The following is a 24,012-nucleotide window of genomic DNA, read 5'->3' as shown; positions in this document are numbered from 1 at the left end:
GTTGTATGATGCAAATGATCACTGCTTCAGAGTTGCTGCATAGTACACACTCCAGTACGAGAAACACTACATATGTCTTCTTTCTTTTCAAGACAGACTCGTCTCCTTCTTCGGTACAACAGCAACACTACTCAATGGTCATGTCCATGGTCATGATCATGTCCATCGCCCTCCTTCTCATCCCACGGATGTCCCTCACCAACACCCTCCCAAGGATCACCCTTCCACGTCATCCAAGTCTGATGGCCCCTAACATTCGCCTCCAACTCCCCACACCTCCTCTGCTCCCAGCTCTCTTTACCCGCTACAACAGCCCAATGCTTCTGCGCCCTCCCTGCCCAGTGCTTCGCCCGATCCTCGATTCCGAAACTACTCCACGTGTACGCTAGGATCTCTTCATACTGGGGTAGTTCGGTTAGGAGCCCTTCCTCTTCCAGATGCTCAATGAGTTTGGGGAGAAGGCCGAGAAGCTGCGGTGAATCTTCTGGATCGGTGGGTAGGACGGATTTCAGGGCTTTGATCTCTGAGAGGCGGTCGTTGGATGCCATTGTTGCGTCGTCGTCTGCGGTGCACAGAGGGCAGGCGCAGGTGAAACCGAAGTTCGCTTCTATAGACTTCACGCGACGTCGGCGAGCACGTTTTTCGAAGCCATCTATGGAGTGATTAGAGGCGTCCTTCCGTTGATTTTTTCCGCGGATAGTTACTTACAGCTTCTCGTAATCTCTTCTCCGGGCTTGATGTCTCTGAGAGCGAAGACTTCAAATGAGAGGGTGTAGTCGTCGAAACGCCATAGAGTATTTGGTCGACAAGCATGATTGATGCGCTGTATTAAATTAGCATATATCTAAAGGAAAGTCTATCGGTCATGACTTACCGCGGCCTCGGGAATAACTGCCAAAAGCTGGGGCAGCTCGTCAACCCATGGCCATTTAACAGCAATGCCGTTCGTCGTGACAATGTCCTCGACAGTGCCATCTACATTGACATCCAATTTCTTGACCATCTCCCTAGTTTTTGTCGGCAACTGGTCAACCGCCTGCTTCAACACGAGCTGTGGCCTCGGCATCTCCGGAATTTCCAGTATCTGTTTAGCGACGAACAGCACAGGAGTCTGCACAATCAAGCTCTCGCCTGGAAAGATCCCGGCGATATCTTTCTTTGCAAACAACCCTTTGCCCTTCTCTCCTGCGTATTTTACCTCCCACATACCCATCTCTTCTCCCACCTGACCTTCCATGCCCCCAATGCTCATGCCAAACGTCTCCATGGTCACGCTAGCCGCGACCTCGGGACTCACAACAAAGCTGATGCCGCGACCGTTGTTGTAGTTGGCATTGGTGTAGGCGCAGAATGTCTGATGAACATCTGATCCTGTGCTCTCGTTCTCTTTACTGGGTAGTATGATGTCTACGCATGTAGGGTGATGCGTCCATGGGAAGGTATCTGAAGTGTAGCCATCCTGAGCCACGGGGCAAACTGTTGCAGGCTTGTTGATAAGGCCATCCTGAATAACGGGACTGCGTGCAGTGTAGAAAAGTTCCGCTCTGGCAGTCGATGCGCAGAGAAGTGCTGTGGAGACGGCGAAGTAACTGGGTGAATGCCGTCGCCGCGGCCATGTTGCTGTGACCATCTTCCAAGCTCTTTACTTTCTTAACTACCTTCCTGGAATGATGCCGAAAAAGAAAGAAAGTCCAAAAAAGCCAGACGTCAACATCTTCTACGTCGGAAGAATTAATCGCGCGAGATAGGAAGCCACGTTTCACGAGTAATCACGAGTAATGATCTCCGAAACCCCTGTTGCTGAAACGTGCTGGCTGCTTGGCGGTTGCATTGCGCCTGCATCTAGATTGTCTTGGGGATGCATGAGGCCAGTGAGGTTTGGGGCTGTTGCCGTCGTTTGATGAGATAGATGACCCGGCAGAGTGGGTTGATGTGGGGAGGACTAGCTTCAGCGCCGGGAGAGTCGGTTGAATGGCGCACGTGAGGCGTGAGAACATCGCGCCTTCCCACTCTACCTAAACGAGATCCTCAGCCGACAAACCACGACTTTATCGTATGACATCTAGGGTGTGTGTAGACTCTACTTTTCAGCTAATGCGATACTTGCGTAATGCGGGTCGCGCTCCAACAGTGTGGTCCTGGCTTGGGCCGGCCAACCCAATGCCAGAGACGATACCACGGAGGATCCATCATACCGAGTAATGTGTCGGACTGCCATCGAGCACATGGCAATCTTTAGCTTCAGCAAGCGCCTCTCAATATAGTTAGCAAACACGTTCTTGTATGAGAAACAAGACGTAGTCCTCGTTCATGGACACAACATCTGACATACTTTGACGTGCGACAAGCATGGAAGATTGCTTGCATCACCTAAGTCAAGTAGCAAACCGTGTTCGATATAAGAACGCAGCCAAGCCGCCACTCTCCGTAGACCATTTCACTGTACCGAGATGACGATGAGCGAGATTATGACCAACCCTACAGCAAACGAAGAGCTCCGTGCTCGCCTTACTGAACTCATGAAAATCGAAACAGACATGTCGGCTCTAGAAAAGAAACAACTAATTAGTAAGTCGCTCCGCCAACTCCCCTATCCCTCATTTGTTGCTCTTACCATAAGGTCTGGGCCGTTTGTTGAGCTTCAGCAGCGAACCTATGTTTCATCGTCGGCGCTCACCAGTACCCGACGTTCGACCCACAGACCGTGTACCTAGTGTTAGGGCAGCATGTCGACCGGCCTGGGTTCTCGATGTATTACATTGATGGCCACAACAAGATCGGAGGCAAAAGAACCTTATCGAGAGAAGATGCACTGGATGGGCTACGAACTGAAGTCGAAAAGCAGGTCTTGAGTATATGCCGAAGGCCTTGAAGTCTAGCATGATGCGTTTCTCGAGACCAAGTATCAAGTTTTATCTCTGCTCGTATAGCACCAGCTGTTGATGTGTAACTTCCAATCGTGTCTTCCTCTGCCAGCTCTAGACAGTCTTCATCCAGCTCGGTTCTTCCTGCTCAAAAGACTTGAACCCTGGAGCGGGAATCTTATCAAACAGTCCACCCTTCAACGCAATCTTATCGCCAGCTAGTACAGATGTGATTGGGCTTTCTCTAGTTAGCTAGACTTTTCCCTAATGCTACGTGGGCCATCAACTAACCACCCGCAGTTGCTGCAGAATTGACGAGTAATCGGGTTCCCGCTCTTCGTGTCGTTGTCTCGGTAGTCTTTGAGATACTTGTTCGGATCGTTGATTGTGACTTGGGGACTGTCGAGAATGTATACGATTGATCCGATGCTTCCTCCTGCGCGGCGGCAGTTGGCGCTTCCTAGTCAATATGATGCCGATAGAGGCTACAGTGGTGATACATACCAGTAGCAAATAGCGGACTGCTCAGGCATAGTAGGCATGGAAACTTTGATGCTTCCGCAGTTGCAGCGTCCCTCGGCCATCGTAATTGAATGCGGAACGGGGCTTTCTCGGTGAACAGTGTACTGGAAGTTTTATAGCCTGCAATGCGGAGAAGAATTGCAAATAGGACAACTTTGACAAGGAGATGGGAGCAAAGATCTTGCAGAAAAGAGGTGCTAGTTACTGGATTGAAGACATCAACCGTTTGGGTCTTATGACGTGTTATCCATAGCGTGGAGTTCGTGAACAGGTGGAGAAGCGGAATAGGCCTCGGCAAACTAAACGGGGCGAGTCGCTGCGCGTAACGAGCATTGAGAGTGACTATCGCCGTCCAGAATCGTGTTATTGCTTCATTGAGTCGTTGCATCCTTGGTTCGGGACGCGATGATGACGTCTCGAACGAAGTATGCTTCCAAAGGCGAATGATCCTTGACAACCTGTCTACGTAGGTACCGGGTACTCAATGGAAGCCTGGTGCAACCCTTGATGCGGTCAGTTGAGGAAACCTTCTGTATTCCACGACAAGACGGGGTAAATGGCTATATCGACTCGATGAACCGATCGGCATTCTGATAGTGCTGTTACTGATCCGGCGCACAGGGGCTTCGTGTGCAGTGGAGTGTGTAAGCATTAATCATCCTCTCGTCCTCAGAACAAACAGTACAGCAACTGATGAAAGGTCTTTCATAGATAAAACTGTAGAGAAGATCACTGAGATGGAGTGAGGTTGAAGCATAATATGCGTAATCCTCATAGGCATCCGGATCAGGCTAGCGCGCCATTCAGTCCTAACGCGGCGCGATTCCGCGTCTACAAACACGAACAACACGGCGATACAACAGTACAAGCACAAAGCGGAGAAGATACTAGACACACCTTCGCAAGCCTCTGAAAATAAAGCCCTACCTCAAAATGGTAATTGACGACCCTGCCCTCTTAATAATAACCCCATACTAACCCCCACAGACGCGCGACTCAACAGCAACCTACCTGCACATGCACTCGTCGCACCACGCCGACCTCCTCGAGCAATTCACCAACCTCACCTCCTCCCAACTCACCCCGGAAGACATCTACATCCCGCCGCACCTCCAACCCGTAAACCCCGAAGACGAAGACGACGTCGTCCCAGACCAACACGCCGCATTCGGCATCCAGCGAGCGACACAGACAAAGAAGGAGCCGACATGGCGGGATCTAGGTCTTGATGAACTACTGAGGAGAGGCCCTATGGTCGGCGGAAGCGGGAGTGGCAGCGGAACGGCGGTTGCGAGCGGTGGTGGGATTGTTGGGCAGGGAAGAGAGGAGCCGTTGAGGTTGGCTTTGGCCAGGCAGCCCGGTGCGAGGATGGGAGTTAGAGCGGGGAATGGGAGTGGTGAGAGTTCTGGGAGTGGGGGTAGTGGCGCGAGTGGTGCTGCTGGGAATGGATTGCCGCGATGAAGGGAGGCTACACACTGAAGGACAAGCACTGAAAATGGCGGCAAGACACATTCTTCAACTTTGCGAAACAAGTTACAGGCAGTGGGCAGGTGGTATTGGTGTCCTGACTAGAGCTGTGATATCGACATCTGAAGGCCGCTCCGACAGGGAACTTTGGCAACGGCTTCACAGCCTACTGCGATCGCCGATGAAGGCCATACGAAGTGGCACCGTTCATCACGTACCCAACACTACGGATGGCTTTATTGGGATTCACTGCGCGAGAAGGGTGGACATGAAACGAGCGTGGAAGACCAACTTATTCGCGTAGGGTCCAAGATTCGCGTTGTGTCTCTGGCTAAGGCGTGAACAATTCGCAAATGGATAGGACAAACTTCCATTCACAGGATTCAATACAGCATGATGAGATCACGGACATCATATATGGCACATTAACTGACGAAATGTGAACGATTTTCGAGAAATGCTTCACGCCATGTCTAGATGATGGTTTGATAATCAGACTCCTCTCAGCCCACCTGATACATTCGGACGCCCTCCTCTGTCCTTGTAGTATCAACGCTCACTTGCTGTGTACGCAGGCACATCAACCTACGTGCGCGCTCGCAGTACGCTTGCCAGACAAACACCGCCTTGATCACGCACCACACATAGTGCCGCCAACGCATCCGGCTGATACCTCCGTCGGCCTGAGGCATCTTCTGTCGAATGATTCTGTACATCAATGCCTGCGCTAAGGCCTCCCAGTTTGCGCATCGACCGCAGCCGTCACCTACTGTGCCCTCAAGATCCCTGATACGGTCGCATACGAGCCGGTACATCTCAAAAGCATCTGCGTGCTTGGCGAGTGGTGCGTCAGGGCGCCCGAGAGACTTGAGATCGTTGAACCGAGGTTCAGTCGCTACGAGTTGTATTGGATTATGTCGCTTCATATAAGTAGGATCTTTAGGCACCCCTTCCGCCTTTCTCAACGATTGGTAATGGAAGCGACGAGCCACGTTGATCATCATAATGGGCAAATCGTTGATCATGGCTTCTGCATTCCACTGGAACGGCATCGGAGCGGTAGTGGTGAGCAGTTCTCGAGTCTGCAAGTTAATGATGCGGTACGTCTCCTTTGCCAGAGATGTTGGTATATGCAGGGATAGGGAGAGGCCCTGGATGCCGACATCGCGTCGACCGTCGTCTGTGTTTTCTAGTTCATAGAGGAAGGGAATCTCAATCGGCTCGCGACACATGGGGCAAAGACATCTTCGCTTTCTTTTGAACCACACACTCAGACAAGAAAGGCAGAAGACATGTCCACACGGTGTCCGGATGGGTTCGACGGTTTGTTCGAGGAAGGTCTTCCTGTATGCTCCCGGTAGCTGGCTGAGGAAGTCCAGGTGTGTCTCGACGCCTGCACCGATGCTTCCATATTCTCGACCACAGACAAAGCACGTCGGCTCATCCCATGGTGCTTCCGTGAGTGTAGAGACGGCGAGTACGCGGTCAACAACGTCTTGGTATGTGGCAGATGACGAGTCCATGTTCGGTTGAGGTCTATAGTTGTATAAACGCATTTAGACTACTGGGTAGCCCATTTATCCTCCATGGCTCTGGGTTGCCACCAACGAATAGCAAAATTCCTGGTTGCATTGAATGATCGCAGACGGAGTCCAGTCGCCACAGTCATTCACCTTCGAGCTGTTTAGCCCAGGCGATGTGTGATGCTATGCATGTAAGCGTTTAACCGACACAGCTTTCACATATTCGTGTATAGCTCGTAATATAGTATTAACAGTGGGTGTACTTGGTATATAACATGTGAATGATGAGTGGAGACAAATATGCTGCTCAGTCATCCGTCAGATCAATACACTCAACCCCCACTGGTACCTTATAAGTACTTGTTGGTTGTTTGTTTGTCATGACAGCAAGCGAAGAAGTACGTGGCTCTTTTACGTCCTTGGCAGGGTCGGGAGATGTCGTTGCGAAGTGTCGAAGCCGAGCAGCGCGTATCTCAGCTGCGGTAGGTGCAGGAGATGGTGTAACTTGATCTTCTGTATTTGGATTCGAAGGTGGAGTTGCAGACACTGGCAATAGATTAGCGCGCGGAGGAGGGCGCGACCAGTCAGGTAGGTCGACTGGTTCCCTTCCTATAAGACCTGCGTGAACACCTCTCATTGGCATACTTGATATGCGCGATTCATTCTCCACTCGTCGGGGATTTTGAGAAACTCTGGATGGCACAGCCGCGCTGAGTGCTTCATCAAGCGACCAAGCAGGTACAGAGGCCCCGTGTACATCTCTACCGGCTTCTCTCATTGCAAAAATGCTTTCATATCTGCCACGATTTGAAGAAGGTAAAGCGGAAGACCTTTGTATTGGGGGGATCTTGGCGCCTTGATCTTGCATGCTTAGCCGCAAAGCTAACTGCAGCTCTTCGTCTTCTTCATCTGGGATATCGAATGGCAATGTGTTTGCTACAGGATTCCGGAAAGGATCCGAAACGGATGAATCGTTCTCCTGATCTGACGGCTCAGGCGAACCAAGATCAATAATGTGAGATGTCGTCGGTTGATTCAATGCAGGTTCTTGAGAGCGAGTGTTGGCTGGTAGAGAAAGCCCATCCTCATCTTCAGAGTCAGAGAGTGCAATATAATCGAAGATCTTTTGTGCTGTCGGCGTCATCTGCGTATCTTGAAACTTGGCCTTCGCAGCTGGTCCTCTGGATTTCCTGGGGGATGCACTGTATGTAGCCTGGGTAGCGGAGATATCGTTTCCTTTGTTCGTACGTTTTCGCTTAGCTGTGCCTGAGGCTTCGCCGTCTTCCCCAACTTCAGCTATTGGTCGCTTGCGTTTTGGCGTACGCTTTGGTGGTGCAGGGGGCGGTTCTAGTACGTCCGGTGGAAGAACTTTACGCAGCCAGTACTCAGGATATTCGCATTCGACACGATGCTCTGGGTCAAACAAGGTCTGCTTGTCTCCATTCCAGCACCCTAAACGCTCACCCTCGAAGTCGGCTCTGCTCAGGGTAGTGACGCCAAAGGGTGAAAAGGTCAGCTTACGTTCGAAAGTGCGTATGGTCACTTCGTTGTCGGTTTTCTTCGCTTTTTGCTTTGTGAGCCTGATTCCGTGGACCAGTTCTTGTGGTAGAGACGGATCTCTTGCGGTGAGGCTTCGTGTCAGCAGCACAGGCCCAACCCAGTTCATGTATAAACGTCCCCATATGTTGAAGCGCTCGCTGGTAAGTGTAAGCAACTTCAGCTCCTGGATCGGGCGAACATAGTCAAGGTTGAGGCGCGACTTGCTAAGTAAATCCGCGTCGCTGGTGACTTTCGGTTTGTAGTACTTTTGTAAGATCTTGAAGTCTGGAAAGGCTGGCGGGATTTCGATAGCGCGCCCGCGAGCACTCCGCTCCAGGAACATGGCCAGCTCCACAGTCCACATGCCGCACTCCATCTGATCTCGACAGGCACAAAGCCGCCGACCGAGTCCTTGCTTGACTGCCTGCAGGGCTAGAGACGGCCCACACTGTGGTAGACCTTTCACGTCGTAGTCCCCACCGACAAGCATAGCAAAGAGCACAAGTCCTTCTCGGTCTAGGCCATATCTCTCTTTCAGATCGTGTGCTCGCACAACGCTCGCGTATTTCCCATTCTTCTTGGTGTTCTCCTTGGACCTGTCTGTCGTGCCCTTTTCTTTCGCGACACGGTGATCGCGTAGCCAGAGGGTGCAGCCAAACATGAGACTGTCAGAATCTTGCGACCAAACAGCGTCAACCATGCCCAGAATCTGCAGACGAGCGCATTCTGCCTCTGCTTCCCCCGGGGCCTCGTGGTATGGGATCCCAAAGTATTGCAGCATCTCCTTGAGCAAGCGCTGCTCCTCGTAGTTTATCCGTGCTCCACCTCGCTTTCCCCGCTTCCAAGGTCGACCGGGGCCATCGAAGACGAATATGAGCTGAATGTTTAGGGTAAGAAGGCGGCAGATACGGTAGAACATAGCTTTCTCGATGCCTTGGTAGGCGTACTCGTTGGAGGCTGGTCCTATTAGCAAAAGCAAAAGCAGAGACGACGCGTGTACTACTGACTCTCCCGTATGGTGTAGACTTGCTGCACAGTGAGGTTGTTGAAGCGCCAATCGGCCTCGTCGACAGCAATGCGAAGTGACCTGCCATGACGCCGGTGATGCTCTTCGGCGAGTTGCGCGACGGGTACGCTTTCTTCGTGCTTCTTAATCGTGTCCCATAACCTGTCCAGGCGTCAGTAGGAGCTCAAATCCCAATTGGTCTGGAGGCCTACGCTGGAAGGCCCATGACGTGGGTGTGGGGAAGATGGGAGGTCGGCTAGCCGACCGTTGCACGCGTCTTAGCGCGATTGGCGAGGATTATGGCAGGCTGGGACAGCCGATGCTAAGGGACGAAAGGCAAATCTGCTATGTGTTGAGGCTCAATCAGACATCGTTTGCTGATTTAGACGACAGTGAAGGTGTGGCGCGGTTGACCGTCGCCCAATCTCCCTATCGCTCCTTCCAAAGTTCCATTGCGCGACGCGAGAACACGTGATTTGCCATTCCAGGCTAAGCGCCATTTGGGCATCCTCCAGGGCTCGATCCATCTCAGTACTCATTCTTCCACCTCATCTTGTCAAGTTGCGCATCATGGTCACGAAAATAGTACATTGTGGCTGGCTTATAGTTCACAGTCCACCTCAAACGCCCCTTCCAAATCATGCCACAGCTCACTCTCCAAAAAGACGCTCATGTCGCTAACCCGATCTTGCGCACTTTTCCGTCGCAGCTTCAACGCCTCTCCCAAGATATTCGCCGCCGAAAGGGCCATATCCGATTTTCTACCCAAAAACCATAACGCCTTAATACAAGCATCCGCGCGTTGGAAAGCATCCTCTCGATCCAGGTCTGACGGCAGCAGAGTATCTGACTCAAGCAACAGTACGCCTGCCTTGGCGAACGCGCGAATCAAAACTACAGTCCATGGCTCCGTCAGCAGTGCGCCTTCGTTGACTGCGAAATGGAACTCGGACTGTGCGAATGATGCGTCTTCGCGCGGGCATGCACAGCTCGCTAGGTCTGATAGGACCCGGCATTGGTTCTCGCGGAATTTCGCGATGAAGGCACTAATATTCCGTTGATGTGTCGCTTCCTCGAGTCCAAGCTCTGATTCGTCTACCACTTCCATCAAGTCCGCAAGCAGGAGAGTCGCAAGGTGCCAGTGTCCGGTGACGCATACGTACCATGATTGGACGCGCGGTGGAAGGCGGTCGTGGTTCTGTATGCAGTCTCGGACGAAGGGTGCATACAGCGCATCCCAGTGGTTACACACATCCATTGCGGCACTGACAGCCTCTTCGACCTTCGCGCCTCGTGCGTTTCTTGTGAGAAGCGTCTGGATGCGACAGACTCTTCTGAACAGCAATACCTTGACTGGGGCTGCGTCACACAACGCAGCTGCGGCTTCATCGAATGAGCATGGCCATCTTGTGGGCGCATGTTCTGGATTCTGCTGTTGCCGAGAAAACAAGTAGTCGTCCCACAGTCCGTCGTCTGTAGAGGAAGGTGTTGCCGCTTGTTGGGCCGAGTGCTCAATCTGCATGCTTTCGCTCATGACTACATCGCTATCTTCATCCGACACCACCAGTGGTCGTTTGTGCATGGCTGCCGATAGCGTGTCGAACATGACACCGACCCAGAACAGGAGGTCCACTGTCGCACGATCAGCGTCTTCAAGACGCACAACGGGTGAGCGTCGTTGCCGTGCGGAGCGCCCTGATCCGGGGTTGCTATATCGCGCTTCTCTCGACATGGTCATGCGCGACCTCAAGGAGTGAATGAGTCGAAGGCCTGATTCAAGATGTACAGGAGGTCCGTCGGACTCAATAGCGAGATCCAACTTCGACATCAGATCCGCGCACTCATCGACGTCCTGATCGGTCGAAAGCATAGGGGTCTGTTCCATCGGGACTTCCGTGCAGGCGTCGGTCGCCAGTAGTTCGGTCTTTGACAGAGCGTTCTGCTCATCCTGAGCCCCTTCTGCCTCCACAGGCCGTTGTGTCAGGGCGAAAATGATCTGTGCAAGTACCACCCGGAAGGACTCCACTTCACCGGCTTTTTGCAGTGCGTTGCGCGCCTCATGCCACGCTGATATCTGCAGGGTACGATCAAAGTTCACGCCAGCCGGTGCGCATTCGTCCTCGATGCTATCAAAAACGCTACTGCCACCATCGGTCGAGGTGCTGTGGAACGGGTACTTCGTTCTGCTTCTGGGACTGGACTGTGCCCATTGTGAAGCGAAGGAAAAGACCGCCAAGTCTAGAGCTCTAGATGCTGCGCGGTCTTCCGTTTGAGTAAGCTTGCGCCCTCTGATGGCTGAGGCTAGCCTATCGAGGCGCACCACTCTGTGATAGATTCGATTCCAATCAGGCTTAGCGTTTGTGGCTAGCAGGTTATCCGATTTTGCACTGTAGGGACAGGTTCTTTCTGTGACCCAGCATGCAAGTGCGTTTTCGAAACTATCATGATAGATCCTCAGCAGGCTTTCAGTCAGATACGCATTGTTGCTTGATGAAAGAAGATCGCTGGCATATGATATCACTGGGTAAGGTTGCGCACCGTTTGAGATTGATGCTGAGGAGCTAGAGCGTCGCCGTTTGAGACTAGTACGAGCGATCGTTCCATCCGATATGGTAGAAGGCGGATTACTTGGGCTTATGCTGCTGGTGTCCTGACTCTCAGAGGGGCTGTCGCGTTCGCGCTTATCATCGCTGATCTCCGATGTTGTCTTCAGAGACGAGCCTCTGCCAGAGTCGCAACCGAGTATAGTCCAGCTTTCTTCGGCAAACCCTCCAGCGAGTTCTGGTTCATCTCCGGTCCCTTCTTTCTCGAATACTTGCGATGGTTCTTCAAAGAATGCGATTGTAGGATCGGTGGTGAACATGGATGAGCCACACGGAAAATCTCCAAACGTCACGCCCAGTTCCACGGGCGTAGTATGGGACAGAAGGTCATCGCCGTGCGGATCCCGGTTTTCTTTTAGTTTCACGGTTGCGCTGGATTGGCACGATAGGTTTGGCTTCTGTGCTCGGCTGGTCGAATTGCTTCTTGTGCGGCGCCTTTTCGCTGGCGGTGAAGTCGTCGACACTGGTTGCGAAGCTTGCGATACGCGTTGTGAGCGCAGCCATTCGAATGTGCAGCTCTTCTTTGTCTTCTCACAATTACCGCACGAAGCTAGCGGCCCATAAACATCTGACAGGTTAGCTTGCGCGTTAGGTACCATCGACGAAGGCGTGTCTTACCACTATAATGGAACACCGTAGGGGTTGCTCCAGATTTGCTCGTTTCTAAAAGAGTGTCTTCTAGAATTGCGGCGTCGCACGCTCTTTTCCCTTTTCGACATTGGTCGCAGCATCTGTTCTGTTTCCGACTCGTTTTGGACGGTTTCGTGGCTGCCATCGCCCCCGAAGATGGCGACGTCCAGGCATAATCGAGGAACGACTTTGGTTGCACGTCCACGAAGTTCATGGCTGCTGCTCGGATTGTCAGTCGAAAAGAGGGAAAAGCACGAGAGGTCTGCTTATGCAAAGAGGCAAGTGCGTTGCTGATATGCACACCCCGCGTCGCCGGCTAGGACCCACATCCCAACACAGAAATGCGGGGAAAGCTAACGCGTGGCAGGGCACAACGATGCTCAACGCAAGCTTCAGTCCGGCTCATCACTGACGATTATGGATGCTGCACGGCCGTTTCTGTCGATCGAAGCTATTCCATCATATGTTCCTTGTCTTGAGTTGCCTGTTTCTCCCCAAAGGAAGCACTGCCTCTTCCATTGTAACGGCATCCAGACAGCTCACGGGACAGCTTGTACCGGACGCTCGGTCTGACCTAGGCACTATTCTCTGAGCCTGCAGCCATCCATGTTATAATTGGTCCCTCGACTGGCGATCGGACTGTTCCGAAACTTTCGAGGCAGGCTACTTACGGAGAACGAGCATCGGATCGGCCCACACAGGCATCCACGGACGGCTTTCAACGTCTTTGCCAGCACGAAAGACTGCTCGAATCGCAGCTCAAACGACAGGTTCTTTACATGTTCGTGCGCCGTATCCGTTCATGGCTTATCTCTCGCCCATATGCAACCCTGTATGCCACACATGACGCTAAAAAGATGTGGGGGTGTGATGTGCACTACACTCATAGCATAACTCAAGGTTTCTCGACCCAACATTACGGTTTTGACGTTTCTCAAAGAGTGTACCAAGAGAGCAAGAAGATCGGCCGGTCCTCAGGGTGCAATTTGACGCGAGTTTCGATATGAAGACAATGACGATCACGTCCATCCGGCCGAATCCGACAAAACAAAACGGACCGACTGCATAAGCAGAGTCACCCAACATGACATACTATCAAGCCCCCAAGGCTTTGTAGATCTGCGTCTCAACGTCGAACCACAATCCAAGCACCTTGGGATCGCCAAACGGCAGGATCTGACTGCAAACGATTCCGCCGACTCCCTTCTCTCTGTCACACCACCACCAGCAGTTCGGGAGCCCAGCCCAGAACCCAGTACTCTTGGACCGACCAGTCGGGCCTCCGTTGGACAGCATGAACGTCAGACCCCAGCCTTGAGGAGGCTTACCCTCGACTGGATATATGTCTGGAATAGCGTTTGTGAGCTCAGGCTTGGCCGCTGGGATTCCCTGACGACCAAAGTCGGGGAACTGTGATATTTGATTCGTGAACATGAGGTCTACTGTCTCTTTCTTGAGGAGTTGGGCGCCGGTCTTGGCCGACTTTCCGTCGTTGAGAAGTGTTGCGATGATTTCTTAAACTCTGTTAGTGGTGTCGTGTACATATTGCGATATGGGCAACTTACGCGCATAGTCTGATGGTGTTGCGAAAGCACCTGCGCCTCCGCTGTTCAGGATGCCGCCAATCTCGTTGCTTGAAGCCTTCAAGGGCTTGAGGAGTAGATGATCTCGCTCGACCAAGCTGCCATCTTGGTTTCGTTGATGCATGGACGCCAGTCGCTTTTTCATATCCTCGTTGGGGAACATGGTTATATTCTTCAATCCCAGCGGCTCGTAGATGTTCTTGAGGCAGTAGTCGTTTAGCGACATGCCAGTCTTGCGTTCGAGTGCCAGGCCAGCGAAGTCGATGTTTACGCCGTACTGCCAGCCCTCGCCCGGTTGAAAAGTCAGCGGCTGAAGTATGTCCTTGACGTCCCCGGAGAACTCGTCAAACCCATCCAATACGGCACACAGAGATTCGTTGAAGAATGTGTAGCCAAAGCCAGCTGTGGGTCATGATTAGTGAGAGGATTCAACTTTGCGAGGATGGCCTCGTACCGGTATGCGTCAAGAGCATTCTCAGGGTTATCTTCCTCTTCTTGTCCACCAGGCTACCATCCTTTTGCAATACTTTCGTCTCTTTCAGCTCCGGAACCAACCTCTCTAACTCATCGCCATCATCCAGGTGTAGCTGTCCCTGCTCAACAAGCTGCATACAGGCAAGCCCGGCGATCATCTTGGTGCAAGATGCGATCCAAAACACGTTGTCGAGAGTCATGTTCTCGTTGCTTGCGACACCACGTTGGCCAGCGGCGTGCGCAAAGAGTTCTTCGCCATCTTTCCCTACAACAACGACGCTAGTTCCTGGGATAGATGTCTTTGGATCCGCGCAGGCTGCATCAACGGTCTGCTTCAGGTTTTGGACGACTTCAGTGGGCAGCGGCATGGTGAGATATTATAGCGGTACGGCTTTACAGAAGAAGTGCTTCGCGTATTCGGTAACACAGTAGGTGCTGTCGGTATGTACTTTTGGTACATCTATATACCGGTACATGATCTGCGGCACCGGACCTGCGGGCGTGCGGGGTGATTGCCATTCGGTGTCGACATCGGGTACTGCCCCTCACGTCGCACATCGTGACAAAGTCTAAAACATTGGCAACGAGACTCCAGCCAAAAACTCCAGCCATGAAGATCATCCTCTAAGTTTCGTGCGTAGGTAGGCCAAAACGAACGCGATGTACGCTCTCGGTGGGTGCGGGCTATTGCGCGCGATGACAGCTAGCGTGCTGAGCTGGAGCTCGGCCGAGGCTTCTGCAAGCATCCAAGCGTACCTAGGTACGTTTGCGACGTGTCTGCTTTCGCAAATCTGGAGTCGTACTATACTACCATCTCTAGGTAGGTCGCGCCGAAGACTTGAGTGCTCGCCGCATTTGTCTAGCAGCGCTTAGCTGGCCGTTACCAAATGGTTGCTCAATCTGTCTCGCCCCAGGTGATCACGAGTTACTACTACTACTATTGCGTCTATTCCAGCCCGATCTGACCTCAATACTTGAGTATGCAGACTATCCTGTTTCCACGAAGTGAAACTGTGGTTTGATCACAAATTGCACTTCCTGCTCTGTGTACTTCCCATGATATGCCCACATCGGGTGTCTTCGCGATGAACAGTGTAGAAGCAGTCCGCTTCTTCATGACCCTTTAAGTAGTGCGTAGACGAGCCGTGGTCATTCGCGGAGTCCAGCATGGCCCCCTTTGTCTCCATAGCGATACAGGTCAGGTCATGCGCGAGTGCTGGGTCGTTTCTTCTATCTTTCCAGACCTGTCGCAATCCGTTCCTAAGCGCATATCGATCTCAGCCATTCTTTCCTGCATGGCGGACACACGGTTTTTGTAATTGCCCATGAATTCGACGACAACTAGAAGAATGTTCAGGCAAGTAGCGATTGCCAATGATACGAAAGGGCGTACAGCCATGGGCCCGCCAGGAGTAAGTATGCCCGAGGCAGCGAAAGCACTGTACAATGTACAACCAGTAGATATTGTAGGAGGAACAGCGCTCAAGTATGGATGAGTGAAGGGGTTGGCGAATGTTGTGACATTTGGGGAACCCAACGTCGAGACATTGTAAGTCCTATGAGGTCCTAATTCTTCTTGATCTTCTGTATTGCCTATCTCTATATCTTTGAATACATGCCATCCCATGCAGAGGACGAGGCCCGCCAGTTTGAGGATAATGGCTAGCATTATACCGAATCGAATCGGAAGGACCGTTGTCCAGTCTGTCGATCCAGGGTTCATGCGATGCATGTCCGCTCCATAAGCTATTATGAAGAGAGCGAGAATGACTAGCGATAGACCAAGCTTCTGTGCATAGCGCCATGGGTAGCGTTGTGTAATGCTTCTCCAGAATCTTTCCTCGTTGATCATCCCGGAAACGTCAATTATTGCCGGATCTACTCCGACCGCTTGTCGAAAATACGTATCCTTGAAGAAGTACCAGCCCATGCAAGCGCCGATACCAATATAGACTAGGACCGTACCCAGAACACCGGCGAGAATGTTCGAGCAACCGATGGCCTTACCTGGATAAGGGTCCATCGTCCAGTAATCAAACGAGTGAGAGAATGTGAGACCTCCAAGAAGAACTGCATATACACCGGGTATGTAAAGGTATCGCCACGGTATGTTGTTGTGGACTCTGAGCGTTATGCGGTTTGATGGTAAGGTGTCTTTCATGGTTGGATGTGCGATTTGTTGTGATTGGAATGATCTTCTGGTGAATTCAAGCACTTAGAGAACTTGAGCATTAGTAGTGCGTTTACAGGGAGGTGCCGAGATACCGGAACGCCTGTATGAGATCTCCTTCATACGTCATCTGACTCCTCGAAGAATACGCGCGCCTATGAAGGATGCAGCTTGGATAAAGGCGGCAATACGGCAATGCGGCAACACTACATCGCGAGAGTAGAGGAGATCAGGCGACTGGTATTCGGGTAGGTCGGTCCTTTGCGAAGGTGAAGTCGTTATTGGCCTCGGGTGGTGCAGGCGCTGCAGGCTCGGCGCATTCCAGTTGGTCGCATGTCGCAGTATTCGAGACAGAACCACGACCCCAACTGCAAAGCTTATCTTAGATCATGGAACACGCTTGCTCATTGGCCTTCAGCCCATACTGCCAGACGTAGAGGTGCGTGTACAGTCATCGAAGGTTTGGTGGTCGCACAATGATCTCGAGATAGCGATGGGCGCCCCATCTGGCAGCGCCAAGCTAAGCAACACCCAGTTGGCAGGTACAAAGCCACAAAGCCCGCGGAGCGCGAGCAAGTCACTAGATCACTAGTTATGTGCGTTCGCGTCTTCTGTTACTACGTACATTTACGACCTTACTCCGTTACAGCTCGACACAGCGAAACCTTCGCGAGCCTTCGTCGCGGTGAGAAGCTTCAGCCGTCACCCCTGCATCTTCGCGCGCGCGCACACACGATTCAACGAAAACTCTTCCTCAATCCACCACCAGGGTAGTGGGATCAATGAAAAGCTCGAAAGCAGACCAGCAAAAATTGCCCCGCCGAGATCCCCGAAGGAAGCTCGTAACAGTCCCATACCGCGCTGTGCAATGCAGACGAGACTGTTAGATGAACCCAATCTTTGAGCTGGGTCATCGCAAGAAGGTAAGTATGCAGAATAAAAGAGGAGGGAACAGCGGTATTTAAGCACTCAGGAGAAGGGCCAGTGCTGGGTGCATGTGACCTTTGCACTAGAGAGGCTGACCGCTCTCTGGCGTGTGCGGAAAACACTGCATTGTGGTCCAGCTCCACCGGGCATTGCTTCCGGGTGGCCTAAGCGGTTGTGTTCCGTCTCTGCCGAAGCGGCCATCGTGAAGATTCTCCCAAGCTTTTCCAAGGTCTGTTCTTGGCTGAACGTCATCGAATGTGGAAGAGCGATGAATTCGATGAACAATTTTCACACGCGTCGGCCAAGAGTCGGCATCTACGATACGATCGAGCAGACGGGAGATCAGATCGCGTAGACAATGGAGTATAAGTTGCTGGTCGCGGTGGAACCGCAGAGCCAAGTTACGTCTAACCAAACTCCTTCAGAATGATCTTTGGTGGTGCAGGCCGGCTTTCTCTCCTTGCGTTCGCATCGTGCGTCTCGCTTGGTAAGGCAGCAACACTGTTTACCGGTGGGACAGTAATTGGTTGGGACAGTTCTGCCAATCATCTCGATATTGTCAGGAACGGTTCTGTGTTGGTCGAGAACGACACCATAACCGCTGTTTTCTCTGGATCTTACAATGGAACTCTACCGACTGATCTGGAGGTCATCGATACCACCAACGACATCATCTCTCCAGGCTTCATAGATACTCATCGTCATAGTTGGCAAACGGCCTTCAAGACCCTGGGATCGAACACGACCTTGATGCGATACTTTGAACGCTATGGAACCGACTCGCCCGCCAATACGTTTTTCACGCCCGAGGATGTGTACATTGGCCAGCTCGTCGGGTTGTACGAGGCCCTGAATGGCGGTGTCACTACCATTCTGGACTACCCTCATTGCACCTGGTCCGCAGCGCACGCCATGGCTGCGCTGAACGCGACGTTTGAGAGCGGAGTACGGACTGAATTTGCCTACTACTTCCAAGACTATGCGAACTTTACCGTCGAGGGGCAGATGGACCTCTTCCGCGACTTGGTCAACGATGCGCGCTTTGACAGCTCGCCTACAAAGCTAGGCATCTCATACGATGGTTTCGCTAGCACCAACAGGGACCAAACGCGCAAAATTCTTGATCTAGCAATGTTAGTACCCACCCCACGAGAACGAGCACATAACTAACTGTTACCAGTGAGAAGAATGTATCCGTAGTTTCAACGCACGCAAACGGCGGTGTTTATGGCGCTCCAAACTTCCCCGAGGTCTTGCACGAATTCGACTTCCTCAACCAATCCATCCCGATCGTTTTCGCACATGCCAGCTATCACAGCGCGACCGACGCGCAACTCCTGCGACAGTACAACCACTACATCTCCACCACCCCAGAGTCCGAGATGCACTACGGTCATCTGCACCCAAACAGCCACCTCATCATGGACCAAGCAGCTCTAGGCATCGACACACATTTCACGTTCTCGTCGGATATACTGACACAAGCGCGATTATGGCTCCAGAGTGTCAGGAAGATCTTCTACCGCGAAGTCGTTGATCGACGCCATCTTCCCGCCGAGAATCCCATGTCTGTCAACCAGGCTTTCCTTCTCGCGACTCGCAGCGGAGCGCTCGCACTGCGACGATCCGACATTGGTATCCTGGCACCTGGAGCCAAAGCAGACCTACTGGTATGGAACGGGCGCGCTCCAAGTGTACTTGGCTGGACCGATCCGATCGCTGCCATTATGTTGCACGCGAACGTAGGCGACATCAGGCATGTCATGATTAACGGAGAGTTCAAGAAGCGAGACTGGCAGCTAGCCGTAGCTGGATACACAGCGCTGCAAGACCGCTTCTTGGAGAGTGCGAAGAAGATTCAAGATCACTGGAGGGAGATGTCGCTGCCAGTTACCGAGGGCGAGGCAGACAATGGAGTGGCTTACGAGAAACCGATGATGGCGGATATTGGAAGAGGTGATGGAACTGGGTACGGACCTTTGTTCGTGTAGCACGACTTTGGTGTAATTGGGATAGATAATGACATGTAACGTAGATGTTTAATTAAGAACATAGTATACAAGACTGTTGTTCACGGGCCCAGTCTTGTTTGACTCGTTCGTCTCCGGTATGACAGCGAAACGTTGTAAGAGCCCAGTACTTTCCACCAACGTGCACTTTCCACAGGAGCCGTGGATATTATGAGTGACACCGCTAGTCTTCGAAGAGAGTTCGAACCGCCCGTAGCCATTCATCAGGATTGTCCTCCTCCCTCGCCGCAGGTATAGTCTTATAATCGTTCCACGGGTAATCTGTCTTATACTCATCTATATCACGCACATCCCACACCCCCAATCGAGATCTCATAGCACGTAAGAATCGCTTTGCTTTTGTGGACAAGAATTGCGGGACTGGATAGTGGTGCTGGACGATTGTGACCTGTAAGGCTTTCTTAACCCGCAACAGACCTGCTAGATCTTCCCAAACATCCTCGTTGTTGATGAAGGCGTGGTATCGCCCAGAAACCGAGTTGTACAGTGAAACTTCATAGTTTCTTTCGTACGCGCTGCGTTTGTCTAATAGCAGGTTGAGCTGCTGTATAAGCGGAGCGTTGGCGATTGCACTGAGAAGCTGACGGATTGCGCGATTAGACGGAAGATCCGTCCGACAGAGGTTTGGATTGATGAAGTCTGGTTGTAGATCGTAGTCAGATACGTTCGACGAGTGCTGTCGCCGAAAAGGAGGGCGACGAATACATCCCCGGAAAGGTGCCGGGATCGTGAGCTCTTTGAGATGACGGAAACTGGATCGAGGGAGGCAAAGTAGGCTGCCGCAAGCCATACGCCCGGATTTGATTCGGAACTGGTTTTCGCCATACAAGACATTCGTTGTCTCGGTGTAGATTTGCGTACAAGTGCGTAAGAGGGCAACACCACGAGGGTTGCCATCGCAAGATCGAAAACTGGTGATGCCGTCGCTAGGTAGCACGACAGGCCCCGATGATACGAGGATGGATCGATAAATCTCCACCCGAAGCTCAGCAGGTAGCGAGAGGAAAGGTGATGAGCCGCTGGTACTGGCGTGTTGATGAGCGCCGCAGCTTCCGGTGAATCTAGACTGAGTCATGTCGTCGTAGTTCGATATAGGGTGAGAATTGGTAGTTGTCATTTGTGAAGACACAGGAGAATCGAACGCGACGGAATCTTTTAAACTGGTATGAGAAGAGATTTCAAGGTCATGCCATTTGGTAGCGAGAATCTCCACGTGTACCGGCCGTACAATACAGCTACGCGTTTTCTCACTTCCTTGTCAGTGCCTTTTCTTCCCCGTACGAGTACAAAGATGGCTCTTCGTACAACCTGTCGAGGTTGTGGGACGTATAAACACTCATGATCCGCAATACCCGCTTCGTGAATCCGCAAAATGTGGAGCTAAACGCAGATGCCTCTCTCACTGTGCCTCATACCATCAGATTCAGCGGACTTGCCTCGATTCGAGGGGTAGGAGAAGGGAAAACAGCACTGAAAATCAGCATTGAAATCAGGAATAGAAGAAACTGCGGACATTAGGACACCATGCGACAGTCTGATATGGCGAGACTTACGGGCAACCCAAGGAATATCGCATGCAGGCGTGTGACTGGATCGGGAACAATGATACAGATGCCATAGGAGGCAAGGTGAACCAAGAGGGGTACAGGAAGAGCTAGGAATACTCGATTGGTCGTTGGATGTGTGGCAGAGGCGAGTTTCGAGAAAGCGGCGGAGGTAGCTACAAGGACTATCATGAACAACTGTATATGCTTAGTGCTTCCTCTGGCTAGTAAGAGCGAGTAGGCGCTCAACTGGTAGTTCCAACAAGCAGATAGGGTATATCTGCGACTCGTCGGGTGTGCCGGATAGGGTGACGTAAATGCTCAAAATGAGCACAAAAAAGGTGCACATGAAAGCTATGGTTCCCAGAACGCTGGTGATAGTATTGTCATCACCGCCGGGGGTGGTGACCGGTCGGGTTGGCGAGCGTGCGCCTGTCTCGGATGCGGGAGGTGTAGCTATCGGGGTGGACATCTCGCTGCTGAGTCGTACCATGCTTAAGGAAGTCACCCGCAAGGAGGTGATGAAGGGAGATGGGATAATCGATGGCCGGAAGTCGGGGACTTTGACTGTGCCATACATTCTTCAAAAATTCCCGAGGGTGCTGTTCTTGGTAGCGGGAGGCTTGCGCTTCGCGAGGAACCGCGGGTGGGCCAATGACCCTGCGCTCAATTGCCAGCGATTACACGGCGAAGAGGCTGCATTGTCATAGCGTGCACGTCTTCGAATGCGCCCACATGTATTTCAGAATTCGCTGTGGTTCACCAGAGACCAACAAAGCTACAATGTTCCACCGCGAACGAACTAACATCCCTCGCTTGGTACGTGTCATAACCTGTGCTGCAGTCTCTTCATTCATAAAGTCTCGTAATGCTAAACGACCGATGACATGTACTCCAAGCTTGCCTGTGCAGCGGCCTTTACCTCGTCATCGAAATCTCCTTGAGACAACTCCTCCAAACGTCTCCTCCAAAACGACCATCGCTCAGCTCCATTCTGGAACTCCCTTGCTTTATCTGGCAGTCGACCCATTGTCAAATTCCCCAATCCTATCGTCACAACTTCGTCGTAGATTTCGCTCCCATTGTACTTGAACATGAATGAGACGGCGGGAATGTGCCAGTCAAGCTTGATTTGATCGTAAGCAGTAGCTTCATCTGGAGCAAGCTGCTCGTCGCTCTGGTCGATCTCTTTCTCGAGCGCCCAGATGATGAATCGAATCATTGCCCCGTCCACCCTAAACACGTGGTTCGCATACAACTGAGCTTCGAGGTCCTTCATCTTCAAATAAGATTTCCGTCCTAATTCGACTAAGGTTAAATCGGAATACTGCCGGCAAATTTGGCCTGGATGGATGTCATAGTGAGCCCTCTCGTGCCAGGCCATGCCGAAGTACGAGAATCGTGCCCATGTGAGCCTTTTCCCCGCAGCAAGAGCCTCGCCTTTGTGGATGTAACCCGGCACCTTTCCGATCGCATTCAGTAGCGTAAAGATGTCTGGGACACGTGTGGATGGCCATTCCATGAGAGCGTCTATGATGACTCCCCATAAGTCATCAACAGCCAGAACTTCATCAGAATAGCCTCCTAGTGCTGGTACAGGCGAAGTGGAAATTGGGTGAGTCATGGAAAATGCCGCCTCATCTGCATTCATGTGGCCATCGTGGTATGCTTTCAACGCGTCGACCTCCGTAGCAAGCCAGTCGCGAAGGCTTGGGTCATGGTTCTGGGAATGACGCTGCTTCTGTTGCTCAAACCATGCAGGGTTGACATTGTGCTCGTCTTCTCTGGGTGATTCGAAGCGGTCGTGGTATAGCACGCGGACGTTGGGCTTGCTAAATCCCCGGCCTCTACCCCGGCCTCTATAGTTGCCGGAGCCTCTGCCTCTGGACATAACGATGGGGAAGAAGAGAAGGAGAATGATGTCGTCGTGTTGTGCGGCGTGAAGGGCAAAGCATTGCGGCACAGCTAGGCGTCCTCCCTACGCGCAGGCTCCACAATCGTAAACCCAATATTGCTAATCATGGAAGCATTGCGACGTACGCGAAAGCAATTACAGAGTTATGACATCGTCGTGTTGATACTCCCGAGGTCACCTGGGCAGGCTTGGGCAGTCACGAAGCAAGCGAGCAGCGTGTCGCGCATGCAGGTCCAACAATGATCGCCGCAGCCAGGCGCCAACGCCACGATTTCGCACCCTTGCCACCCACGCGATTCCAGGCCCTATGCACCGCCACACCCGCCATTTATCATCCCATCTACCCTCTTCCATCCCATTCTCTCCCCATCACATCCACTGCCAACAGGCGGCAAGACACGGCACAGTCAGGCATCAGGACACGTAACACGTTGCACCAAACGCGCTAACACGCTGTCACATGGCCTGGCCTGGCGCCCAATCAGGTCGCGACAACGACAGTTGTTGGGTTGTTGGGTTGTTGGGCGATGAGGAGAGGCGGGTGGGAGTCATACTTTCGCTCGACGTGGCTGCTGTGGCTAAATTTTGCCTCAGCGGAATGTTACCCAAAATTTTGAAGCTGAAGCCTGTGTTGGGGCGATGGTGACTAAGAAGGCGAATGTCCGTTCGGAGTCCGTCGGATCACCGCATCGAGAAGGCAACAACCGTAATCACAATTTTTGAGGGAAGCATAAGCCGGAAGCTGTGGAAGGCACTTTTTAGGGCGCAAATGACGTGATGCTACGCAGTGCATACTCTGGTTCTCGCGATGCACCTCGTACTCGGATATCACACCCGTAACGGCATGGATAGCGGCACGGTTGCCTGGGCATATGCGAACGTCTGTCTAGGCAGCTAGTGCACGCGCCCTTCTGCCGTAAGACATCGCGGGTAAGGCAATCCTGCTAGGCACCAGGGGCGTTGCGAACGAGGCTAAGGTGTGCATTGTTTTTGGGGGCCAAAAGCCAAACTCAACCTCATACCGCGGCAGACGACAAGATCACGAAAAGTGCAAGAAGGAGCGAGACTGTCGAGGTTCTATCTTTTAAATTACAGTACAATAGTGTAGAGTGGCATATTCCATCTATAGATTTGAGCGAGGTATCATCTGTCCGTATCCCCCCTTCCTTCCCCTTTCCAACCCATTCCATCGCAGTCTTTGGTATCATAGCTATC

The 24,012-nt window shown here is 52.2% G+C and overlaps 7 protein-coding genes across 7 annotated transcripts; 2 read left to right on the top strand and 5 right to left on the bottom strand.

The window, feature by feature from the left end:
- Positions 1–131: 131 nt before the first annotated feature.
- J4E87_008218 (uncharacterized protein) lies at positions 132–1,630 on the bottom strand (the record flags this gene model as incomplete). Its single annotated transcript, XM_049379809.1, has 3 exons — positions 132–652; positions 709–823; positions 875–1,630. The coding sequence occupies 3 exons, from the start codon at positions 1,628–1,630 to the stop codon at positions 132–134; spliced, it is 1,392 nt and encodes a 463-aa protein (XP_049230376.1).
- A 2,689-nt stretch (positions 1,631–4,319) lies between these two features.
- On the top strand, positions 4,320–4,847 carry J4E87_008217 (uncharacterized protein; the record flags this gene model as incomplete). The annotated part of the gene is made up of 2 exons (XM_049379808.1): positions 4,320–4,322; positions 4,374–4,847. 2 exons carry the CDS (start codon positions 4,320–4,322, stop codon positions 4,845–4,847), a joined length of 477 nt encoding a protein of 158 aa, XP_049230375.1.
- A 509-nt stretch (positions 4,848–5,356) lies between these two features.
- On the bottom strand, positions 5,357–6,376 carry J4E87_008216 (uncharacterized protein; the record flags this gene model as incomplete). The annotated part of the gene is made up of 1 exon (XM_049379807.1): positions 5,357–6,376. One exon carries the CDS (start codon positions 6,374–6,376, stop codon positions 5,357–5,359), a length of 1,020 nt encoding a protein of 339 aa, XP_049230374.1.
- A 791-nt stretch (positions 6,377–7,167) lies between these two features.
- Positions 7,168–11,784, bottom strand: J4E87_008215 (uncharacterized protein; the record flags this gene model as incomplete). The annotated part of the gene is made up of 4 exons (XM_049379806.1): positions 7,168–7,231; positions 7,264–8,872; positions 8,923–9,083; positions 9,773–11,784. The coding sequence occupies 4 exons, from the start codon at positions 11,782–11,784 to the stop codon at positions 7,168–7,170; spliced, it is 3,846 nt and encodes a 1,281-aa protein (XP_049230373.1).
- Positions 11,785–13,249: 1,465 nt separating this feature from the next.
- On the bottom strand, positions 13,250–14,579 carry J4E87_008214 (uncharacterized protein; the record flags this gene model as incomplete). The annotated part of the gene is made up of 3 exons (XM_049379805.1): positions 13,250–13,668; positions 13,720–14,139; positions 14,192–14,579. The coding sequence occupies 3 exons, from the start codon at positions 14,577–14,579 to the stop codon at positions 13,250–13,252; spliced, it is 1,227 nt and encodes a 408-aa protein (XP_049230372.1).
- Positions 14,580–17,734: 3,155 nt separating this feature from the next.
- Positions 17,735–19,299, top strand: J4E87_008213 (uncharacterized protein; the record flags this gene model as incomplete). Its single annotated transcript, XM_049379804.1, has 2 exons — positions 17,735–18,441; positions 18,489–19,299. 2 exons carry the CDS (start codon positions 17,735–17,737, stop codon positions 19,297–19,299), a joined length of 1,518 nt encoding a protein of 505 aa, XP_049230371.1.
- Positions 19,300–21,753: 2,454 nt separating this feature from the next.
- J4E87_008212 (uncharacterized protein) lies at positions 21,754–22,773 on the bottom strand (the record flags this gene model as incomplete). Its single annotated transcript, XM_049379803.1, has 1 exon — positions 21,754–22,773. The coding sequence occupies one exon, from the start codon at positions 22,771–22,773 to the stop codon at positions 21,754–21,756; it is 1,020 nt and encodes a 339-aa protein (XP_049230370.1).
- Positions 22,774–24,012: the final 1,239 nt, after the last annotated feature.

The sequence above is a fragment of the Alternaria ethzedia genome, assembly GCF_023757985.1.
Source record: "Alternaria ethzedia strain BMP 0044 chromosome Unknown scaffold_25, whole genome shotgun sequence".
Taxonomy (NCBI): Eukaryota; Fungi; Ascomycota; class Dothideomycetes; order Pleosporales; family Pleosporaceae; genus Alternaria; species Alternaria ethzedia.
This window is presented reverse-complemented; position numbering and strand designations above follow the sequence as displayed.